This window comes from Gobius niger (genome assembly GCF_951799975.1).
Source record: "Gobius niger genome assembly, chromosome: 13".
Lineage (NCBI taxonomy): Eukaryota > Metazoa > Chordata > Actinopteri > Gobiiformes > Gobiidae > Gobius > Gobius niger.
This window is the reverse complement of record NC_136864.1, coordinates 29,795,363-29,817,756: the sequence shown is the minus strand read 5'-3', so window position 1 is coordinate 29,817,756 and position 22,394 is coordinate 29,795,363. Positions and strand designations below refer to the sequence as shown.

At 43.4% G+C, this 22,394-nt stretch overlaps 1 protein-coding gene across 1 annotated transcript; it reads left to right on the top strand.

The window, feature by feature from the left end:
- The first annotated feature begins 7,811 nt into the window (after positions 1–7,811).
- Positions 7,812–21,214, top strand: LOC306973264 (phospholipid phosphatase-related protein type 5-like). The gene is made up of 7 exons (XM_079570174.1): positions 7,812–7,949; positions 10,003–10,191; positions 12,208–12,337; positions 13,243–13,493; positions 14,883–15,059; positions 20,455–20,595; positions 20,802–21,214. The coding sequence occupies exons 1-7, from the start codon at positions 7,935–7,937 to the stop codon at positions 20,829–20,831; spliced, it is 933 nt and encodes a 310-aa protein (XP_079426300.1). The 5' UTR covers positions 7,812–7,934; the 3' UTR covers positions 20,832–21,214.
- The last annotated feature ends 1,180 nt before the right edge of the window (positions 21,215–22,394 follow it).

Here is a 22,394-nt window from a genome sequence, read left to right as displayed (position 1 = left end):
TAAACACTTTTAAATAGCAGATTTACCTGAAACTTTATATATAAACATACTTTTAAGCATTTGTAGATTCTTGAGTCATTATCTGAACTCTGCCGTTGAAGTCATCCGTCAAGCTTCGTCAGCAACACCAAACACTTCTGACCACAGGTGGACGAAATATCAACATGTCCTAGTTTCATTCGCTACAGTTGGACCCTCTCTGTCCTCAAAAGAGTGGTCAGTGGCTCTCTGCGGTGTTGGTAGAGCCTCTTCTGCAGCGCTTGTTTAGATTCTCCTCTTCCGGGAAATGTATTGAATAAACCACATTGCCGTTTGTGGCTGGGAGTTTTGTCTATTATTTGCTTCACTGTGTTCACTGGTTTCAAATGTTACTGTATGTAAAAAAGGAATCAATTCTGAGACTGCTTTGTGATAAAAGGTCACTTTAATTCAAATACTCATGAATCTGTATCAAAAGTTTGTTGAAAAAAAATACAGAATGCCAAAAATCTGTGGTTTATTTCATTTAGTCCACTGAAACTAAAATCTGGAAACGAACAGGCTACACATTACAAACAGAAGTATTAGTTCCTTACTCTGTGATGAAATGTTTTTCATCTTTGCTAGTTCTGATTTAGTCCGGGCTTGAACCTTCTGTGTTTTTTTCCTAATCTACTCCATAGTTCTGCAGTTCAAATCTGGATAACCTTAATATAAATCAAGGGAAAATCAATTATTGTGAAACTGGACATCGATGCCTAGTTTGTACTGAAGGGGGCGATAGAAACGGGCATAAGATAATGATTAATGCCAAAGGACCCCCAAGAAACCAGAGACATCAACTAGAAAAAAGCATATCTTTCGATTTTTCGAATTTGAATAGCGTGAATATAATAATTGCGAAGTTTCAACTTTTGTCTTGATTTTGTTAACATACTTCACAAAGATAAACTAGTTTTTCCAAAGGCCTTTGAAGTAACAATTTCTCACACAGTCCATGGGTGCATAGAAACGTTACAAAGAAACTAGGGCTGCACGATATTGAAGTAACTTGCGATATTTCACTAAACCATTTCAACACATGTTTGATTCTAATTAAAAACAAATTGTAAGTAACTAGTTATTCAGTCAATGAACTAAAGAAATGTCCAACAAAAACTTGACTAGAAGGTTTCCACATTTACAAATTCCGTGGATTTTTTTGGCTGAGTTTCCAACAAAAAAAAGGGTCGCTCTCAGTCAGATGGAGAGGCTTCTCGTGACACGGATATCGCATCACCTAATATCGCGATAAGAAACCTTCCGTAACATTTTTCCCCTGATATTCCTGTCAATAATTTCCAGTAAAACTTAAGTGCTTGTCTCTACACGTCCACCCTCTGAAGCCTTATTTCCAGCCGTCTTAGCTTGAACACCCCTTGATCCCGCTCACTCTGGCCCCGCCCCTCCTGACACTTGCGCAGATGTTGCGTGAGGGAGGATTTTAAGTAGTAGATGGCGCCGCAGCGCTCGCACGGGTACCGGATCTCCCTGGTGTGGGTGTTGTAGTGCTGCCTGTAAACGGACATGTTTTCGAAGTACTTCCCACACTGGTTGCATCCGAACTGCCGCGGCTTTGTGTCCGAGTGGGTGAGCAGGTGGCGCTTCAACTTACTAAGGTCGGCGAAGGCTTTGCCACACTGGTCGCACTCGTGTCGTTTGTCGCCGTGCGTGCGCTTGCTGTGATGATTCAACTCCCAGACCGTTTTAAACGCCTTCCCGCACTTTTGGCACTTGTTGCGCTTTTCCCCCGTGTGAGCGATCTTGTGCCTTTTCAGTTCGCTTTTCGTTATGAACCCCCTTCCGCAGAGCTCGCATTCGAACGGCCTCGCCCCGCTGTGGAGGCTCAGGTGGTTTTGTAGGCTTTTCATGCTGACGAACTGCTGCCCACACTGCTCACACGCGAAGTCGCTCTCCCCCCGGTGCAGGTCCCGGTGGCGTTTCAGGTAAAAGCGGTTGTTGAACGACTTGCCGCACTCCTCGCACTTGTGGCTGATGTTCTCGTGGTAGGTCTGCACGTGATTAGTCAACCCCTTGCTACATTTGAACGACTTCTCACAGTGGTCGCATTTGAACGCTTTCAGATCCGAATGAAAGCTTTCGTGGAGTTTCAGCGCCGCCAGGTGGGGGAAACCTTTGCCACACTTCTCGCAGTGAATTAGATTATGTCCCTTGTGGCGCTGCATATGCATGGCAAGAGTGTGGCTGGTTTTCAGACACTTCCCGCACTCGTCGCAGCGGTAGGTGGGCTCTTCGTGAGTGCGTTTGTGCGCTTCCAAAAGCTGTGCCGTCCCAAACCTCTTCGCGCACACGCCGCAGCCGAACGTCTTTCCCCCGATTTTATTATGCACCTCGCGCTTGTGTCGAAGCAACATATGACCCTGCCTGAACAACTTCCCACACTTGTCGCAGGCGTGTCGTTTCTCGCCTGTGTGGATCAGCATGTGTCCCGTGAGCGCGCCCTTGTTCTTAAACTCACTCCCACACTGGTCACACTCATACGGCCGGTCGCTGCTGTGGTTTCTTTTATGTTGGAGTAAACAGACCGTACTCATGAACGCCTTCCCACACTGGTCACATGGATACGGCCGCTCCCCCGTGTGCTTGCGCATGTGGATCTTGAGCTGGGATGACGTGATGTATTTCATATTGCACTGATCGCAGCAGAACAGCCCTTCGCCCGTGTGAATTTTACTGTGGTCCTTAAGCCTGGAGCTTTGGCTGAACGTCTTCTTGCAGACCTCGCACTCGTGCCGTACTCCGAGGTGGACCTTTTTGTGTGTGCCCAGGAGCCTGGTGGACTTGAAGTACTTGCCACACTGGTCGCAGGGGAACGGCCGCTCGTTGGTATGTGCCGTAGAGTGCCGTTGCAGAAGGCTTATTCGGGGGAAGACTTTGCCACAGTGCTCGCAGGTGAACGTGGGCTTGTCGGCTCTGTGCATCCTCCTGTGCAGCTGCAGTCCCCTGTAGTCCTTACAGGTTCTCCCACAGGCCTCACATGTGGTCTTCTTACGATGTGCCGCAGCCTTACGCGAGAGCGGCGTCTCCGAAGAGCTTTCTACTTCGCTGTCGTCCGTCTGTTGAAACAAAACACATTAGTCATTGAGAAATGTTCTGCACAGTACGTAACATGGTAGAGGAAAAACTAGTATGGTAACAACTAGGGCTGCTCGATTATTGAAAAAATAATAATCATTTTTTTTTATAATTGAAATCACGATTATTCAAACGATTATTTGTTGCCTTTAAAAAAATCCATCAAAAAAGGGACAAAAATCCATTAAAAAAAAGACAAAAATCCAGCAGAAAAAAAGTGACAAAAATCCAGCAAAAAAGTGACAAAAATCCATAAAAAAAGACAAAAATCCAGCAAAAAAAATGACAAAAATCCAGCAAAAAAGTGACAAAAATCCAGCAAAAAGACAAAAATCCAGCAAGAAAAGACAAAAATCCAGCAAAAAAGTGACAAAAATTAAAAATTTGAAGAAAAAAAAATAGAAAAAAAAAAATTATATATTATAATTGATTTTTTGCGATTATGCTAATTTTGTAATCGTTTACTGTTGTAATCGAAATCGTAATCGAATTTCGATTAATTGCACAGCCCTAGTAACAACGGAGATATTAATATAAAAACAGACGATTCCTTCAAGTGCTCCAGTTTCCCCCAAAACATGCACAATAAGATCCCCTCTGGTAGAGATTATGACATTTCGGTGGGACTTTTCCAGGTTAAAGGTGCATTTTGTAACTTTTAGTACTTATTGACCTTTTAGAAAGCCAGCAGCTAAGTGGTTAGCACAGCGCCTTCATTATCCATTGGCCTCCAGGACGGAATGTTTATGTAACCATGGAGATTTTGTATTGATTTATTTAAGATAAAGAGGGAACGCTGCATATGAATCAACATTTAAACAAATGTAAATATGCCAGATTATAGCCTCAATACTTGAAAAATGATTTTGATAACTATTCAGTTTATAATGTTTTAGACAAATCTTCAATTTCACCGTGTATGTTTATGTTCATGAGTTAGCACAGAGCTGATTAGACGCCGTTGTGCTTTTAAACTCTTAATATTTATGTTGAGCTATTGCACCAATCCCTATAGGGTTACCTATATCAGCATGGTGAGGTCCAGGCCAAACACCCACACAGCTGACGGGTCACTACAAGGTGAAATATACACAAGTATAATATACTAGACTGGGTTAGGTTTAGTGCTAGGATCTGCCATGTTGCCATGAAATAGGTGTGTCCTGTTTCCATTAATTACCATAGCAACCATGTTTACCGTGCTGCAATCGTCCAATAATCCTGATGTAAAGTCCAATGCTTTTATATTTATCCAACCACACAAGAAGCAGCACATAGAGTACCAGTCACAAGTTTGCAAACACTTCTTTATGTACTGGTTTTTCTTTTATTTCAACACTATATTTCCATTGTAGAATCTCACTGAAGGCGTTCATTTATGTCTGACCACAGATGGACTCATGTTTTTAACAGAAAAAGGTGAAATAGATTCTTCCAAATCGCTGCCTTTTGCTTTGATCACTGATTGGCACTTTGGACGTTTTCACGATGTGATCACAGAAATAGTTTTGACTTCACAGACATTTAACAATTTCATGGTTATGAAGCTCATGGAGGAAAGGCCAAGAATACAAAAATAATTTAAGATAAAACATGTTTATTTCTATGATTATGTCAGGCTTTTCTGTATCCTTCATGGTTCCATGTGTTCATAGTGTCTTCAGTGAGAATCACAGCATGTAAATGGTGAACAAGTCTGGTCTGTGAATGAGAGTCAGAGGCTTGTGAGTGACTGTCAAAGGTTATAGAACTTACTTTTCAAACATTTTAACCTTTCACCTTTTTAAGAAATAATTCAAGTGCAAAACTGTATGTTGGATGTAATAAGGACATTCTTTCTTACCATGTTGACTCTGTAGAATGGATTTCAGCTTCTCTGAACTTCTGTGGGAAAGAAACACATGTTAGAACAATTTGACCTTTGTCTTGTTTCACACAGCCATAAACCTCGGGGGTTTTAACTCATTTATTCCGTTTACTTGGTCCTTGATGTCCTGCTGTGCAGGACTCATTGGTTATTAGAGCAGGTAGCCTCTGAGTTGTTGCTGTCACACATGCTCAGTAAATGTAGCAGTTTAGAAAGACTTGATTCAGTTCAGGGAACAAACCTAAACCGTAATGTGAATAAACTTAAAGGTTTGTTTTACCCACCTTTGGAAAATGTTCATAAATTCCCCGTTATATTTCTTTTTCACGGGCAAAGCTAACGCTAAAGCTAACCCATGGCATGTACAGAGTTGACTTTTCTTCTTTGTAATGAATATGGAGGACACGGTGTGTTACAGCTCTTTACCGCCACCTGCTGTTCCACATTATAATAAGACAGGGCAGAAGGATGAAGGAACCGAACAAAGCTCAAGTATGAGTAACGTTACAATAAAGTACTTGTACTCAAGAATCAACATCTGGATCTGCCACAGCTGTGACAGGGGACAGAGAGGTGCTCAACTCAGATTCAGTCAGAGAAATGTCTCACATGAAAAATGAGAACAAAACCAAAAGTGTTGTGTGTTGTTGAGTACATGCCTCTCGTAAGTATTCATACACCTTGAACTTTTGCACATTTTGTGATGTTTACAACCATAAACATAAAGATTTTTTTTTTTTTTTTTTTACTGAACGTTCACACACAAGTAACAGACAACTGTGAAGTGAAAGCAAAATGATACATGATTCTGTTATTTAAAAAAAATAAATACAAAACCGAAAAGTGGGGCGTGCACAAGTATTCATACAGCATGAATGAATACTTTGTGAACCCCCTTTTTCTGCAATAACAGCAGCAAGTCTTTTGGGGTCTGACTCTACAAGATTTGCACATGTAGAGACTGACATTTTAGCCCATTCATCTTTACAAAACAACTCAAGCAAACCGTTAGCTTATCAGCTAAACCCATTTGAGATCTACAAACATCTTCTGACACACTGAAGAGGCACCAAGAGCCCCCCACACCTGCAGCAGCAGAGGGTGTCACAAGAGGAGCTACAGGAAACAAAAAAGGGACCAACGAGTAGATGGTGAAAGACTGTGGAGGGAGCTGTGCAGGAGGAGGAGGTGGAGCTGACCAGTGCAGGACACCACGCTCTGAGACGGGGACAAGCCCAGGAGGTGGCGCACCGTTTCAGATGATCAGAGGAGACAGAGGGCAGCTACAGTTTCTCCATCCTCCAAGGTCATGCGGGTCAGGTTGATGAACAGTGGCAGCGCGGCACAGCCGCAGCAGCTCAGGACTGACACCTGAACACTGTTTCATTGTACACTTGTACAATGACAATAAAACACTTACTTACTTACTTTCTTACTTACTTAAGCTCTTAAGCCATTCTAACACATTAATATGTTTTATTTTTTATTTTTAAACCATTCCATTGTAGATTTATCTTTGTGTTTAGGGTCATTGTCCTGCTGGAAGGTGAATCTCCGCCCCAGCCTCAGTTCTCTTGCTGACTCCAGCAGGTTTTCCTCCAAAATGTCTCTGTATTTGGCTCCATCCATCTTCACAACTATTCTTACAATCTCCCCAGTCCCCGCTGAGGAAAAGCAGCCCCACAGCATGATGCTCCCCCCCATATTTGACACTGGGGATGGTGCACTCAGGACCATGAGCAGTGTGAGGTTTGCTCCATACAAAGTGTTTTGTCTCATCTGACCAAAGCTCCTTCTTCCACATGGAGCTGTGTCCTCCATATGACTTCTAGCAAACTTCAAACGGGATTTCTTATGACCTCCTTTCAATAATGGCTTTCTTCTTCCACTCGTCCATGAAGGCCAGATTTGTGTAGATTCGACTTATAGTTGTCCCATGTACAGATTCCCCCAGCTCAGCAGCAGGACTTCACAGCTCCTCCAGAGTTATCTTGGGGCACTTGGTTGTATTTCTGACCAGTGTCTCCTTGTTCAGTTTGTTAGTTTACGTGAACGACCGTGTCTTGGTAAGTTGGCAGTGGTGCTTTACTCTTTCCATTTCCGAACAATGGATTGAACAGTGCTCCGGGAGATGTTCAAATCTTGGGAAATCTTTGTATAAATTAACGCTGCTCTAAACTTCTCCACAGCTTTATCCCTGACCTCTCTGGTGCTGATTGACCTTCATGATGTTGTTTACTGACCAATACACTCCGACCACAGCTCTGAGGCCCTCACAGAACAGCTGTAATTATACTGAGAGTAGATTACACACAGGTGGCCTCTATTTAATGGTTAGGGCAGTTCAAGGTGTATTAGTACTTTCGAGAGGCACTGTATATCATGAGTTGCTGACGAAGCTTTTAGATGAGAGGCGAAACAACCCACCACAGATAACTTTTATATAGGCCTGTATATTTTTCCATTTCGTGACACTTTCTAGTAAATGTCTCCAGTCTGAACGCCGCAGTGGGCCGATCCAGAGCTTTGCAGAACAACATAAAAAACAGTCCATATCTGCTCCCATTCCGCTCACCGATCCGCCTCGCTCGCTCGCTCTGCACTTTTATGTGGAGAACTCACCCTGAAGTGCCGCGCCGTTACGTAACCTCGCCTTTAATCCCGCTCCTCTATAAGTTGCGGTGATTTGCGCGCTGATGTGCACTGACAGCCCTGCGCCTAAATATAAACTTGTTGTGCTCTCTCTTTTCCCCCCCCCATCGCTCGAGTGAGACGCTGAGTGGCCCCTTTGGAGATTGTTCAACCACACGTGAAGCGGCTCCCCCCCTCCCTCGTGCCACCCTCGCCACACTCCAGGACCAGGACCAGGACGAGGAGCCACCGCTGGGTCGCCGACGGGCTGCACCGAGTCACACGTTTTTGGAGGGTTTTTATTCGGATGTAATTTTGGAGCATGCTGTACTTCCAGGTGAGGCGACGGGTTTGGGGGGGAAAAGATTCTAGATGCAAGTTTTTGATGTGATTAGACTCAGAAGTGAAGACGGATCAAACTAATACAGTTACTTTGGGATTTGTGTGCATCTGAAAAAATCTTCTGAAATATAGTTATTGTTTTAAAGGCTCCCGGGAACCATTTGGAAAAATTGCAATTTCATCCCTAAAAACAAATAAATGAAGTGTAATGTTCATCTCGACCCAACCCAGAACCATCCAAAACTATAGGAGTGATTGTTTCTTATGGACCAGATATTTGTATATTTGAGATCTGCCTATTTATCTGGCAAGGCAAGGCAAGGCAAGGCAAGTTTAATTGTAGAGCACAATTCATACACAAGGCAATTCAAAGTGCTTCACAGTTATCTGCTTAGAAATGACCAACCAAAATCGGGGAGGGGAAAAAATGGACCTACATGTATTTTGTTTTTTTTTAACGGTTGTTTTTGTGATTATGTTAAAAATTCCTGTGTTACTGCTGGAAAGTGGGATCATTTGATGGCCAAATGTATTAAATTATTTTGTCTGGAAGTTCAAATAATGTAAAAATCAAATATATGGTCTAAAAATATTAGTTTAGATAATTATTACAATGATCATGAAAGTCTAGAGCAAGTTTATCTAAATGTTTGTCAAACTGGCTCACTCCGTGATAGATAGATAGATAGATAGATAGATAGATAGATAGATAGATAGATAGATAGATAGATAGATAGATAGATAGATAGATAGATAGATAGATAGATAGATAGATTACGAGGTATAATTTGAGTAGAGGTAATGAAAGAAACAAAGTGGATAAGTTATACGTTTTCGACAAATATATCTCATTCTAACTGGATAGTGTCTTCTCCTGGATGCAAAAGGGTGATTTTACAACTTCATTTTAAACATAATTTAATGTTTGTTTTGCCAGCACTGATGTAAGTGCAAAATACTTATTCTACTGGCCGTTTTGTTTTTTGTTTTTTCAAAAATGACACAAATTGAGGACAAATATTCCATATTTGAGTCATCATAACCATCTATAACTTTCTGTATTTGATCAGGGACAATGCACAAACAACATTAGTCTAAGAGAGAAGAGATGTCATGTGCCAGGTTCTAGCAAAAATGCTAGTTTCCACCCGCAGTCCCTGGACAGGCTGATGTTATACTTACAATACAATACAATAAAATATAATACTTTTATGATAATACATAAAAGCTCACATCATAAAAGCACTTTCTACTTCAGGAATCACTCCCTCACAGTTTACAGCGTTCATATCACAGTCATTCAGTGCGTACGGGTTTGCTTTGATAATAACCACTGTTTGGTCAGGCGTGTAAATGTGCGTGATATCATTACATGTAGAAGAGTGTTCCGAAGGCTCGCTGCTTTATAAGAGAACGATTGTTGACCATATGTGGTTCTGCGTCTCGGAACGCTGTGTCTCCTCTGACTGTCGACCGTGTGGTTCTAGAGCTTCTCTCCAAACTGAGTGTGAAAAAATGTTCTCAAAGGGGGAGCAGCAATGTTATGGATTATTTTAAACAGAGCAGAAATGATTAATAACATTTTTGAAACTCAGAATGTTTTATTTACTTTGTACTTCACAGTGATGGTACTGACAAGGCTTTTTTATCATGATGGCCCTTTTATATAATGATTCAAGTGGTTTTAACAATGTTTTACATGCCTGAGACCAACTAGACATGCTATACAGAAGATGTGGAACAATCATAGTGTTGAGGTAAGTATTTGTAGTTAATGAGTGTCTATTATGTTTAAAGTTCATCAAGTTCAGATCATCAACATATCTTTGATCCCTAAAAATTTGAATTCGGTTTTGTTTTTCAGTAAAAACGAAAATCAACTCATTGTCATTTGAAACAACCCTCTTCATGGTCTATGGCAGGGGTAGACAACGTTCGATCGATAAGGATGATGAAGTGATATTATAATGTGCTGCAAACATCTACATTTACATCGCCAGTTTTTTCCTTACGTTTTTGTCGCTTTTCTCACAACCATTTTGAAAAAGGTGGTGATTCTGGTGGCCACGCTGATGCTGGTGTACTACTGTGAGTTCACCGACACGTTCAGACCGATGCTGCAGGGCTTCGTCTGCAGAGACCCAGGCCTGAGCAAGCCCTACCCCGGGCCGGAGCAGGGCAGCCGGGTGCAGCCGGTCATCCTCTACTCGGTGGTGGGGGGGCTGCCCGTGGTGCTGGTGAGTGGCCGTGTGTGTTTGCTGTTTAGGAATAAATGCACATAGTGATATTTCCATATGTTGTGAAGACCATTTATTTGTAGACAGGTCTAATCTGGCAGCCGTTATGCGTTGTCTATTGTGGTGGATTATGAGTGATGTTCTTCCCCAGCCTGATGAGCCTCTCACTGCCTGAGGAATAGTCTTGACCGGTCACAGTAATGATTCCAGCTCTAAACAGAAGACTAGCAAACATGTGTGTTAAGATTAGAGGTCGACCGATATGGGTTTTTCTAAGGCTGATGTGCACAGCCAATATTTTTGACCGATATTTGTGGCTGATTTTTCCAAATGGTCTATATTTATGAAGTTTCTGAACTGTAAACTGTGTCAGTGTTGAACTGTGACATCAGGGGACGCTTTATTAGGGGCATAGGGCTGATTTATTAAAACATTCCTGTTTAGCAAGAACTACAGATGTCCTATTGGGAGGGAGGCGACCAGGAGGCAGAAACAGATGCCCTAGCCACCTCAGCTCCTTTCGACGTGAAGGAGCAGCGACTCTACTCCGAGCTCCTCCCGGGTAACTGAGCTCCTCACCTGATCTCTAAGGGTGCGCCCAGCCACCCTGCGAAGGAAGCTCATTTCGGCCGCTTGTAGCCATGATCTTGTCCTTTCAGTCAGTGCCCAGATCATGACCATAGGTGAGGGTGGGAACGTAGATCGATCGGTCAATCGAGAGCTTTGCCCCGACTCAGCTCCCTCTTCACGATCCGTCTGTCGATCTCACGCTCCATCCGTCCCTCACTCGTGAACAAGACCCCGAGATACTTGAACTCCACCTGAGGCAAGGACTCCCCACCAGCCTGTAGAGGGGAAGCCACCTTTTTCCGGTGGAGAACCATGGCCTCGGATTTGGAGGTGCTGATCCTCATCCCGGCCGGTTCACACTCGGCTGCAAACCGCTCCAGAGCAGCTGAAGGTTATTTCATAAACTCAAATACAAACACTTGTCCACTCCAGCAGTGGCCGTTTAGTTGATTAGTTTCCATTAGCATTAGTGCACTGTCACTCGTCGCAGCATTTTGCGTGGGGATTAAAAACACAATAGCTGGAGGTTAAAACTCAGCGATTGAATTCTCCAGGTTCTGTGCTTGAGGATTTCAGGATTTGAGAAATGGAGCATGTCCATATTCACTGAGGTTTAGTCGGTGAAACTAGTGCTTAATAAACTTGTAGCTCTCTCATTTTCATTATGATGTTTCTCAGTTCCCCTGAAGTTGTGGGAGGAGTCATTTTAAAGCCCCGACTTAGCTCTTTCCAATGCAAAAAACGGGAAGTCTCCAAAACTTTCTGTCCCCAGATATCGGTGTTAGATTGGCCGATAGCCGATATTGTAAAATGTCCAAATATTGACCAATATATCGGTCGACCTCTAGTCAAGATGGTTCGGTCCTCTCCCTGTCACTGTCTGAAATAACCTGAGGATAAAAACATAGGGAGAAGAGGAAGTGTGTTTGTGTTTATCATGCATGCCTTATAGCACATGTGTGAAGGTCAAGATGATTTAATGTGGCCCTTTGAGGGGCACGAATTCCAGAGCATGTCAAAAAAAGTTAGTCTCTAGCCCATTCCTGTGCAGAGTTATGGTTATTTAAAGAAATAACCAGTTTGCTCACTCCCACCACTAGGGGGCAGCTTCAATTAAAAAAAGAAAAGAAATCCACACGTGTCCAGCTGTGGGCACTGACATACTAAGAGATCAGGATATAAACAGCATATTATAGCCACGTGGTAAATGGTCATTGTGCCCCAGGGCGGCTGTGGCTACAATAGTACTTATTCCCATCGAATGTGGACTGAATGGATAATGACTTAATGTAGCACTTTGAGAAACACAATAAGTGTAAGCCGTTATTTATGAGGCCACAGTCCTTTTACAATATACGGCCCGCGACCCACTGTGGGGGCGGAATTTCGGTCCACGACCCAAACGACTCGACACCCCTGCTTTATAGCTTCCTGTTTGTGCTCTAGATCTCGGCGGTGGAGCTGGTCATGTTCCTCCTGCATAACTCCGGTCACCTGTACGACCAGGACAAGGTGGTGATGGTGGCGGACTGCTGCTACGTCAACCCCATGGTGCGCCGGACCTTCCGCTTCCTCGGTAAAGCCTTTCTGTCGTTCATCATCTTATGTCTCAGTGCGTGTTGTGTGTCGTATCGGCTTGGCTCCGAACAGTCCAGGGTGTCTTCCGCCAAAGGCCCATAGTTACTCAGTTAATCCTCCTCTCCAATGGATCATACATTAGCAGTGGTGATATATTAGTTTGGATTAGAACTCAATCAATACATTCATTTTTTGCAGGGCTGATGCCAATATTTGTCCCCCCACGACACAAACCTGGGCCCCCCTGTTATAGTTTATCACTTTGAGAAGCTTGTCAAGCACAACATGAGTGGAACTCATTAACCAAGCAAATTTTCTCGTTTTTATCCAGGTATCCAGGCATCACCGAAATCTAAAAGCTTCCTGAAAAAAGCGTCAAAATAGCGCTGAAAAGGAGACAAACGAAGGTCAAAAATGCAATAAAAACATGATGAAAAAGTGATGACAACGCGGCAACAACGCATGAAAACACAAAGAGGAAAAGCCTTAGATGAGATTTCAGGTCAAATGAGGCGTCAACACCGGCCTGTAAACTCCAGTCGAGAAGCTTTTGGATCCTTTTCCTCGCTTTTTGTCACTTTTTGTTGCGTTTCCCTAACCTTTCTGTTGCCTTTATTGTGGCTTTTTTGGTGTGTTTTCATCCTAGTTTTCGTCTGATTTTTGTTACTATTTTGACACTTTTCGTTACACTGACCTATAGATTGTAAATTCCCTGGTCAAGAAGCTTTAAGATTTGGGTAAAGCCGAACTGGCTAAAATGTTCTTGGTTACGGCGGGGGTAGAGGTTTATAAACTATGGCAACAGTGAGAACATGCCTTTAAATGTATCCTTTTTTACACAGTTAACGACTAATGTTCTGATCGTTCGCTCTTTCGTGACCTCTGACCTGTCTCGTCCCCCAGGCGTTTACGCGTTCGGCCTCTTCTGCACGGACATCTTCGTCAACGCGGCCCAGCTGGTGACAGGAAGTCTGGCTCCTCACTTCCTGTCCGTGTGCCAGCCCAACTACACGGCCCTGAGCTGCTGGGACACGCCCCAGTTCATCAGCCAACCCGAGGCCTGCACCGGACCGCCCCCGGAGGTCACCCGCGCCCGCAAGTCCTTCCCCTGCAAGGAGGCCGCCATCAGCCTGTACACGGCCGTCTACATGACCGTGAGTGGTCATCATGAAACGTTAGCCCAGTGGTCATCATGAAGCGTTAGCCCAGTGGTCATCATGAAACGTTAGCCCAGTGGTCAAGGAGGCCGCCATCAGGAGGCCGCCATCAGCCTGTACACGGCCGTCTACATGACCGTGAGTGGTCATCATGAAACGTTAGCCCAGTGGTCATCATGAAGCGTTAGCCCAGTGGTCATCATGAAACGTTAGCCCAGTGGTCATCATGAAACGTTAGCCCAGTGGTCATCATGACGCGTTAGCCCAGTGGTCATCATGAAACGTTAGCCCAGTGGTCATCATGACGCGTTAGCCCAGTGGTCATCATGAAACGTTAGCCCAGTGGTCATCATGAAACGTTAGCCCAGTGGTCATCATGAAACGTTAGCCCAGTGGTCATCATGAAACATTAGCCCAGTGGTCATCATGAAACGTTAGCCCAGTGGTCATCATGAAACATTAGCCCAGTGGTCATCATGACGCGTTAGCCCAGTGGTCATCATGAAACGTTAGCCCAGTGGTCATCATGACGCGTTAGCCCAGTGGTCATCATGAAACATTAGCCCAGTGGTCATCATGAAACGTTAGCCCAGTGGTCATCATGAAACGTTAGCCCAGTGGTCATCATGAAACGTTAGCCCAGTGGTCATCATGAAGCGTTAGCCCAGTGGTCATCATGAAACGTTAGCCCAGTGGTCGTCATGAAACATTAGCCCAGTGGTCGTCATGACGCGTTAGCCCAGTGGTCATCATGAAACGTTAGCCCAGTGGTCATCATGACGCGTTAGCCCAGTGGTCATCATGAAACATTAGCCCAGTGGTCATCATGACGCGTTAGCCCAGTGGTCATCATGACGCGTTAGCCCAGTGGTCATCATGAAACGTTAGCCCAGTGGTCATCATGAAACATTAGCCCAGTGGTCATCATGAAACATTAGCCCAGTGGTCATTATGAAACGTTAGCCCAGTGGTCATCATGAAACGTTAGCCCAGTGGTCATCATGAAGCGTTAGCCCAGTGGTCATCATGAAACGTTAGCCCAGTGGTCATCATGAAACATTAGCCCAGTGGTCATCAGATGGTGGTCATGTTAAGAGCAGCTAGTATATTCGTTACTTTGACAAAGGCTGAACTATGAAGATACTTTCCTACTACAGAAAGATACAGAGACATGGAGAGGAGCAAAGTGGTTCAAAAGCCCATATTTTAAAAAGACGGAGAATGCAAAACAATCTAACATTAGCTTCATGCTACATATGCTAACGCTAGCTACAACCCTGATTTTGACTTTGTCTTTATATGTTTATAGGCCTCCAGCTAAAAAGTGTGATTTTTTGTTTATTTTGGTGAGATGTCTGAAGCACTGGCTGTGGTGTTGTGTTGCAGGTGTACGTGATGTCCTGTGTGGGCTGCAGAGCGGGCCGCCTCTCCGCTCCCCTCCTCAGCCTGACTCTGCTCACTCTGGCCCTGCTCACCGGCTTCAACAGAGTGGCCGAGTATCGCAACCACTGGAGAGACGTCCTGAGCGGGCAGGCAGTGGGGGCCACCGTCGCCGTCTTCCTGGTAATGAGGCATATGATGTATCCATGCGTGAGGTGATGGTCAGAGCGGACTCTGTCACTCCTCTGATCACAGACAGGGCATGTAGGATTGTTATACATTTTTCATATCCACATTATGAGGTAAACATCATACCTCATTGTAGCAGCCACAGTTCAGCAGTGCAGTTTTTCCTCAGTTAATCTCTAAATCCCCTCCTGAACCGAGCACTTTGTCTTCAGTTTGGCTTTACCCAAATCTAAAAGCTTTTTGATCAAAGCTATGAAAAAGTGACAAAAAAGTGACAATAATGAGCCAAAAAAAGTATGTGAAGAAAGTGACGACAACACTGCAACAACACAAGGAAAAGATTAGTTTAGTGGGTCTTTCAAATGTGGCGTTACACTGGCCTATAGTAGAGAAAGTGGACTCTGTTCAGAGGTTAAACATAAAAACAAAAAGGCTGAAAACTTGTTTACCATTCGTTGTTTTGCCAAGGTCATGAGATTTGGGATTTGGGTAATGACCGATTTGGGAGATTTGGGTAATGACCGAAAGGACAAGATCGCGGATAAAAGCGGCCGAAATGAGTTTCCTTCGTAGGGTGGCTGGGCGCACCCTTCGAGATCAGGTGAGGAGCTCAGCTACCCGGGAGGAGCTCGGAGTAGAGTTGCTGCTCCTTCACGTCAAAAGGAGCAGCTGAGGTGGCTCGGGCATCTGTTCCGGATGCCTCCTGGTCGCCTCGGGAGGTGTTCCAGGCATGTCCTAGTGGGACAAGGCCTCATGGAAGGTCCAGGACACGCTGGTGGGACTATGTCTCCGAGCTGGCCTGGTGTCGCCTCGGGGTCCCCCCAGAACAGCTGGAGGAGGTGTGTGTGGATCGAGAAGTCTGGGCATCTCTGCTGAGACTGCTGCCCCCGCGACCCGGCCCCGGATAAAGCGGAAGAAAATGGATGGACGGATGTTTTGAGTTTCATGAGCTGTCGTCGCTGGACATCATCATAAAAAAGATGCTGCCCCAGACTAGCTGTAAAAGTTAGCTGAAGAAGCCGTAAGTTTCAGAAGTTAAACCAGTAGGTTTAGCAAGCGAGATAACTTAACAATAACGCAATTTTACACAAGAGGACTTACCCAGAAGAGCAAGAGTGTGACTAGCCCACACAGCTGTTGCATTTACGGCAGCTCCCGGGATTTTTTTCCTCTTAACCCCCGCCTGAACTGAGCACATTTTCTCCAGTTTGGCTTTACCCAAGAGGTTCTTTCAAAAAAGCATAAAAATAGCAACGAAAATGAGACGAATGCACAACAAGCAACGAAAAAAGTGATGAAAAAGCAACAAAGAAGCAACAAAAGAGCGACAAAAACATGCCATAAAAGCAACAATACTACAACATAAAACGGACTAAACAGCGACAAACAAACAAGTTACAAAAATGTGACGAAACCACAACAAAAAAAGAGACAAAAACATGAGGCACGCTGTTGCTCTCCAGTCGAGAAGCTTTTAGATTTGGGTAAAGTCAAACTGGAGGAAGAAGTAAGAGGTTAAAAGCCTTGATAGTTATAGTGTGTGGATATATTCCTCCACTGCGCATTGCGACCCACTGTGCCTCGATCTGGAGGATATTGCACTGGTATTGCACCAAAAAGAGTCACTATCTTCTCCCCCGTTAGGACATACTACTATAATAAACTCCGGAGCAAGCCAACACAATTTACTCAGTTCTTCTTTAAAATACATCCGTCTGCATTTCCACATATTTGTTAGTTTGTGATGGAGCAAAGTGCTGCAGGACACACTCACAGTCGGGGCTTGAGTGACTCTAAAATGTTTTTGTTGTGTCTGAAAATGGGTCAGGATATGAAGGATATGATGCCCCTTTTGGCTGCCTGCCTCGCCTTCATATTGGGCTTTTGGAGTTCTGTCATAGTGTCGTTGTTGTGTGCTGAAGTGGGCAGAGGTCTGAATACTGTGACAATACTTAAAGGGATAGTTCAGGATTTTTGACATAGGACCTCATTTCCTAGTTGCCCAGCGTGTTGTTGATTTCTGGAGATTTTTTTATTTTTATTTTATTCATGCAGTCTGTTTTTGAAGAGTTTAGTGGTGCTAGGCTAGTGCTAGGCTAGTGCATGTCTATGGTAACTAGTAGCCTGAATTAAAAACAGTCTGACCCAAGCACAGTGCACCTGAGGCTTAAAACTTACTTAATCGCTTAAAACACCAGACTACCCTTATAAATGTCTGTGTTGACTGAATCATTTTTGAAATGTAACCATTTTTAATCTAAATTTACTTTTATTTGAGCAGCATCAGCTTCCTGGTTGTAGTTACGCAGCGGTGGAGTGATCTGCTCAGTTACTGGATCTACAGTAGTTTGTTTACCTTCGGTCGGCATTACTACACATGGAATTCACAAAGGAGCTTCTACAAATCAGATATGGCAACATTTGGAGGACGACCCTATGATTTTGAAGAGGTTTTTTAATGCAGGCTACAAGTTACCATAGACAAGAAGTCTGACCAAATACTTTTTGCTCCACTTTATATCTAAAACACTATAGTGTACCATCAAGTGTACTTTAAAGAGGGGGTATTATGCTTTTTTCAGCCACATAGCACCAGTCTATGGCACACTACAATGATGACGAAACCTTCTGTTGGTCTGTAAATGCAGTAAATTAGAATAACTGCCTTGTATAAAATTGCTCTTTCAAAATGACTTGAAATAGGCCCCTGTCTCTTTAAGAACCTCTGACCCTTTCCGACACGCCCCCTCCACACGCTGTCTGTGGCATCACAACACTGCGCTCGTTGTCTCAACTGTATTGAAACTACGATCGGTGCATTTTAATTTTTATTGTTGGAAAGGAGCTACTGTTTATCACTTTGTGAACAATGGCCACACAGGATATTATTTGGAGACAAACCTTCCACACCGGACGCTTGGAAGGGGCTCTTGCCTGAAAAATAACTGCTGTTTGGAGGCTATCTCTTTGCATCTGCCATGCCCTATGGATCTCTAACTATACCCCCATGGACGACACCAGGATCTGCAGGAGCCCATACGATTCAAAGACGGACATTATCTGTGCAGGTGGACAGTGGTTTTTCGAGGTTACCCGTTAGCTTGTTATAATCGACTACAGCTCATTGTTGATGAAAAGTCTGCAATAAACCACAAATGTGTAAAGCCAGGCTCATTGTGTGATCATCGTAAAGGCTGCTTCAAGTAGTTGCCTGCTTTATTGACGTTATTTGTGCATAATATGCTGCCTGTTTTCAATGAATGTTGTGAAGGTGAAGGTTGTTAGCTTGTCGTGGCTAATAGTGCCTTAGCTCCGGGAGAAAACCACTCGGCTACGACTCACTGTAGATGAAATGTGAGCAATAAATTACAAAATCAACAAGCCAGGCTCCGTGTGTGATCATCATAAAGGCTGCTTCAAGCAGTTGCCTGTTTTAGTGACGTTTTCAATGCATAATATGCTGCTTGTATTCAGTGAATTTTCCCGTTAGCTTGTCGCGGCTAGCTTGTTAGCTCCGGGAGAAAGCCACTCGGCTATGACCCATTGTAGATGAAATGTGAGCAATAAACTTCCAAATCAACAAGCCTGGCTCCGTGTGTGATCATTGTTAAACGGTTCTTTATGAGTGTGGTGGTTTTATTGACTTTATTTGTGCATATTTCTCGTTTCACGTGATGACTCGAGGTTTAGCTTAGCATTAGCTTTCTCCGGAGGCTCTGTGCATCATCAAGGCCCAGCGCAGAACCAGACACTGAAATAAGCGTTCGTGTCACCGGTTTTAATCCTGGGTGTTTCGGTAACAGAAACACTGATGTGTGTCTTTGTAAAAGTCTGCTGTGGCTCCGGTTCACAACACATGAAGCTAATCCTCCATGATGACTCTGTTTACATCTTAGGGCTAGACACTGCGGGCAGGGGGTTCTGCTGAGGGGCAGTGGTTGGTTACTCGGCTGGTGACAAGGTCGGAGGCGTATCCTGGAGGTCGGAGGCGTTTCCTGAAGGAATCAGGCGTTTTATCCCTAAAATGGCTGCCATCGGAGTTTTTACAGATTACTCGAAAATACGTGAATGTGCTAAGGCAACACTTCAGGCATGTTTTTAATGAGGGAATGACTTAATAACATGATGTAAAGCTTGAAAAAGTCGATTTTGCATAATACCCCCCCTTTAAAGGGGCTACATACAAGTTAGTCATTTTATACTCACTACTGCCACCTCAGGTCTTATGCGTAACTGCAGCTTCTATATTAGGCTTGTGCATGACGGCACTTCAGACCCGAATTAACACCTTTCTGAGTGACAGTGCAGGATTTTAGAGGCAGTTGGTCTGGTCTGAGCTCATTCTACACATTAGGACATGGCTGGAACATGTAAGGGAGGAAAATACATTATTTTAACATTTTTAAACTCTGTATAGTCCCTTTAAGGTTGTTGTTTTAAGCAGTAGATTTGCAGCTTTTTGTTGGTTTCTTGACATTGTAGACGATATATAGATATATGTAGCTTAGTTAGTTACATATATTATATGTAACTTCCACCACTGAATGACAACAATAATCAAGCAGGCTGTTTAGATGCTTCCTATAAGTATCCCATTACAATGTTTAACCTCTTAACGCCCACCTGAACCAAGCAGTTTGTCATGATCCGAGTCGAAAAGCATCTTGAAAAAAGCATCAAACTTTGGAAGAAAACGAGAGAACAAGGATGGAAGCGCAACAAAAAATACATCAAAAAGCCATAAAAAATTACAAGAAAGCGATGGAAAAAGTGGAGAAAAAGTGGCAAAAACTCAGCAAAAAAAGAGCAGCATAAAAGTGTTAAAAAATCGATGGAAAGAGTAAAAATAGTGACGACAACACGGCAACAACGCAAGGATCTGTTTTGTTGGTCTTAGCTTTTAAATGAGACATTACACTAGATTATAGCAGATTTGGGTAAGGCCGGCACCAACTGGAGGTAATGCGGGGACGAGAGGGGAAACGTGGACCGGGGACACACTTATATAAAAGTCAAATGATCAAACTTTACTCATGGTCAAGCACAAACTACTATTTGTCCAAAGACCTTGTGAAGTCCAGAATGTGCATCTGCTGCCAACAGCTTCACCCGATACAGAGTTCACAACATGATACGTATTCTGATTCAAGTGGATCGCGATAGTAGTCGCATAATACAAGACATATTCCGAATTTGAAGAAAAAATATCTTATAGGTGCGCAAAATGTAGTTTTTTAGTGTCCTGAATAAGCCCAGTGTGCAATTTAAGGAGTATTCACAAAAAAAGACTCTGGTTAGACAAACATATGCGTATTATGAAACAGGTGCCTCGATACGCGTATTGCCATGTACTCCGTAACACTGAGCACAGCTGTGTCCTTGTGCTCAGGTGGTGTATGTGGTGCACGTGTTCCGCGAGAGCCCAGAGATGATCAGGAGCTCTTCAGACAACACCATCAACACCGACGAGCAGGTCCCTCACATGAACCACACGGAGGACGACGACGACGACAAGTACATCATGGCAACGGTGACTCCTAGTATTTATAGTAACCCGGGTAGTCATCTGAACGAGCGCTGGATGTAGAACTGTCCATTATTATGATGTATACTTGTATATCTCGGAGAAGTCCCTCGCCCTCAGATGTTTTGACTGGTCAAATTGAAAGGCTTTGAAACGGAGTCACGTAAATGTACTCTTTGCCTTTTAACTCCCTGTCGTTGTGCTCTGTGCAGACTCCAGGATCCTTCAATGAAGTCACATGACTATGACCCTGCGCTGAACAGCTCCCATCAGCTCCAATACACCGTCCTTCTATACATGGAAACGCGGCTACTGACAAAACTCTAACACCGTCCGCGCACTGCTGCTGGCTACTCTGACGCCGCTTTATGTCATGTACACTGCTGTAAATATCCCTAGTACTTCCACTACTCCTTCTGTGTACATGCCTTTGCCATTTAGAGTGTCCTGTGTTGTGCCATTATACCGAGTCCACCACACACAAACTGCTGCTTACGATCATCATCACCCATGGAAGTCCGTCCATGTCTCTCGGTGCTTGTGTTCGGGCTGTTGAAGAGAGAGAAAGGTGTATTTTTAAATTTCAATGTGCTGCAGTGTGGGCCGAGTGGAAGGTTTAAGAACACTGTGCAGATAGTGTGGCTTCTGCTACTGCTACTGTGTGTATTTATACATGTTCATAATGGACATTTTCTACTTGGATAATAGAGAATATAAAGGTTAATGATAATAATACAGTGGTTCACATATGTTGGAAAGAACATGAGACACTGCAGGTGCGTATTCATTTGAAGCAGTGGCCTCAAAACAGTGACACCATTTTTTGATGATGGGTTTATTTTGTTTACATTTTAGATGCAAATGTTTTTTTTAGGAAGTTTAGGATCTTTAATCTTTTTAGTATAAGGTAATGAAAAAGAACAAAATAATTGCTTCTGGGGTTAAACCAGATATATTTAATAAGACTAAGATTGGACAGGACACATGGCAAACGTGGCGGCCATCTTGCAACGCTAACCCCTTTGTCACCAATGCAAAACCAGGAACATTTTCGTTGATCCAACGGCCGAATGTGACACACTCATTGTTTGTGATTGGTTTATTACTTCTAAGTCTCATATCTCAGTCTGGATCAGGACATTTCTTTGAAACGTGGTGTTGTTTAGCCGCATTAGCTTTGTTTTCTCCATTCAGGTTAGCATTCACTGTATCACTGTCACATGCTCTATAAATATTGGTCATGTGGTCTTAAAAAGTACAGAAATACAATTTAAAGTAGGAAACAAATGTTATATTTGATATAAGTGTTTGACAGAGGAAAATCCATGATCAGATGGAGCTTAAGTCTGTGCCTCCAATAAAACATTTAAAAAACAGATCTGACATAAGGTCAGTCACAATGACCAAAGAGTCACGAAATGACAAAAAAAAAGAAATAAAAAAAAAAACATTATCAAGGAAATCAGTGAGATGGCCGCCAGAACTGCCATTGGTTCCAATGTATTACTGTGACCATGTCCCATCTACAGTTTTATTAAAGAGCGTTGGGTTAATACCATAGGGATTAATATATCAATAATATTAATGTATAACTTCTAAAGTCAAACAAAAAAAGTCATGAAGACTGTGGGAAATGTGTTGTATAGGTGCTAATTGAATTAGAGATATTGCCACAATGTGAGAACAATACGAGTCTTGGAATTTACAATTTGTTTACATATAGATAGAAGCATTTGTTCAACAACTTGTATAATTGAATTGTTTCCGAGTGAAAGTTTGCATGTTGAGATCGAAAAGCGAAAAGA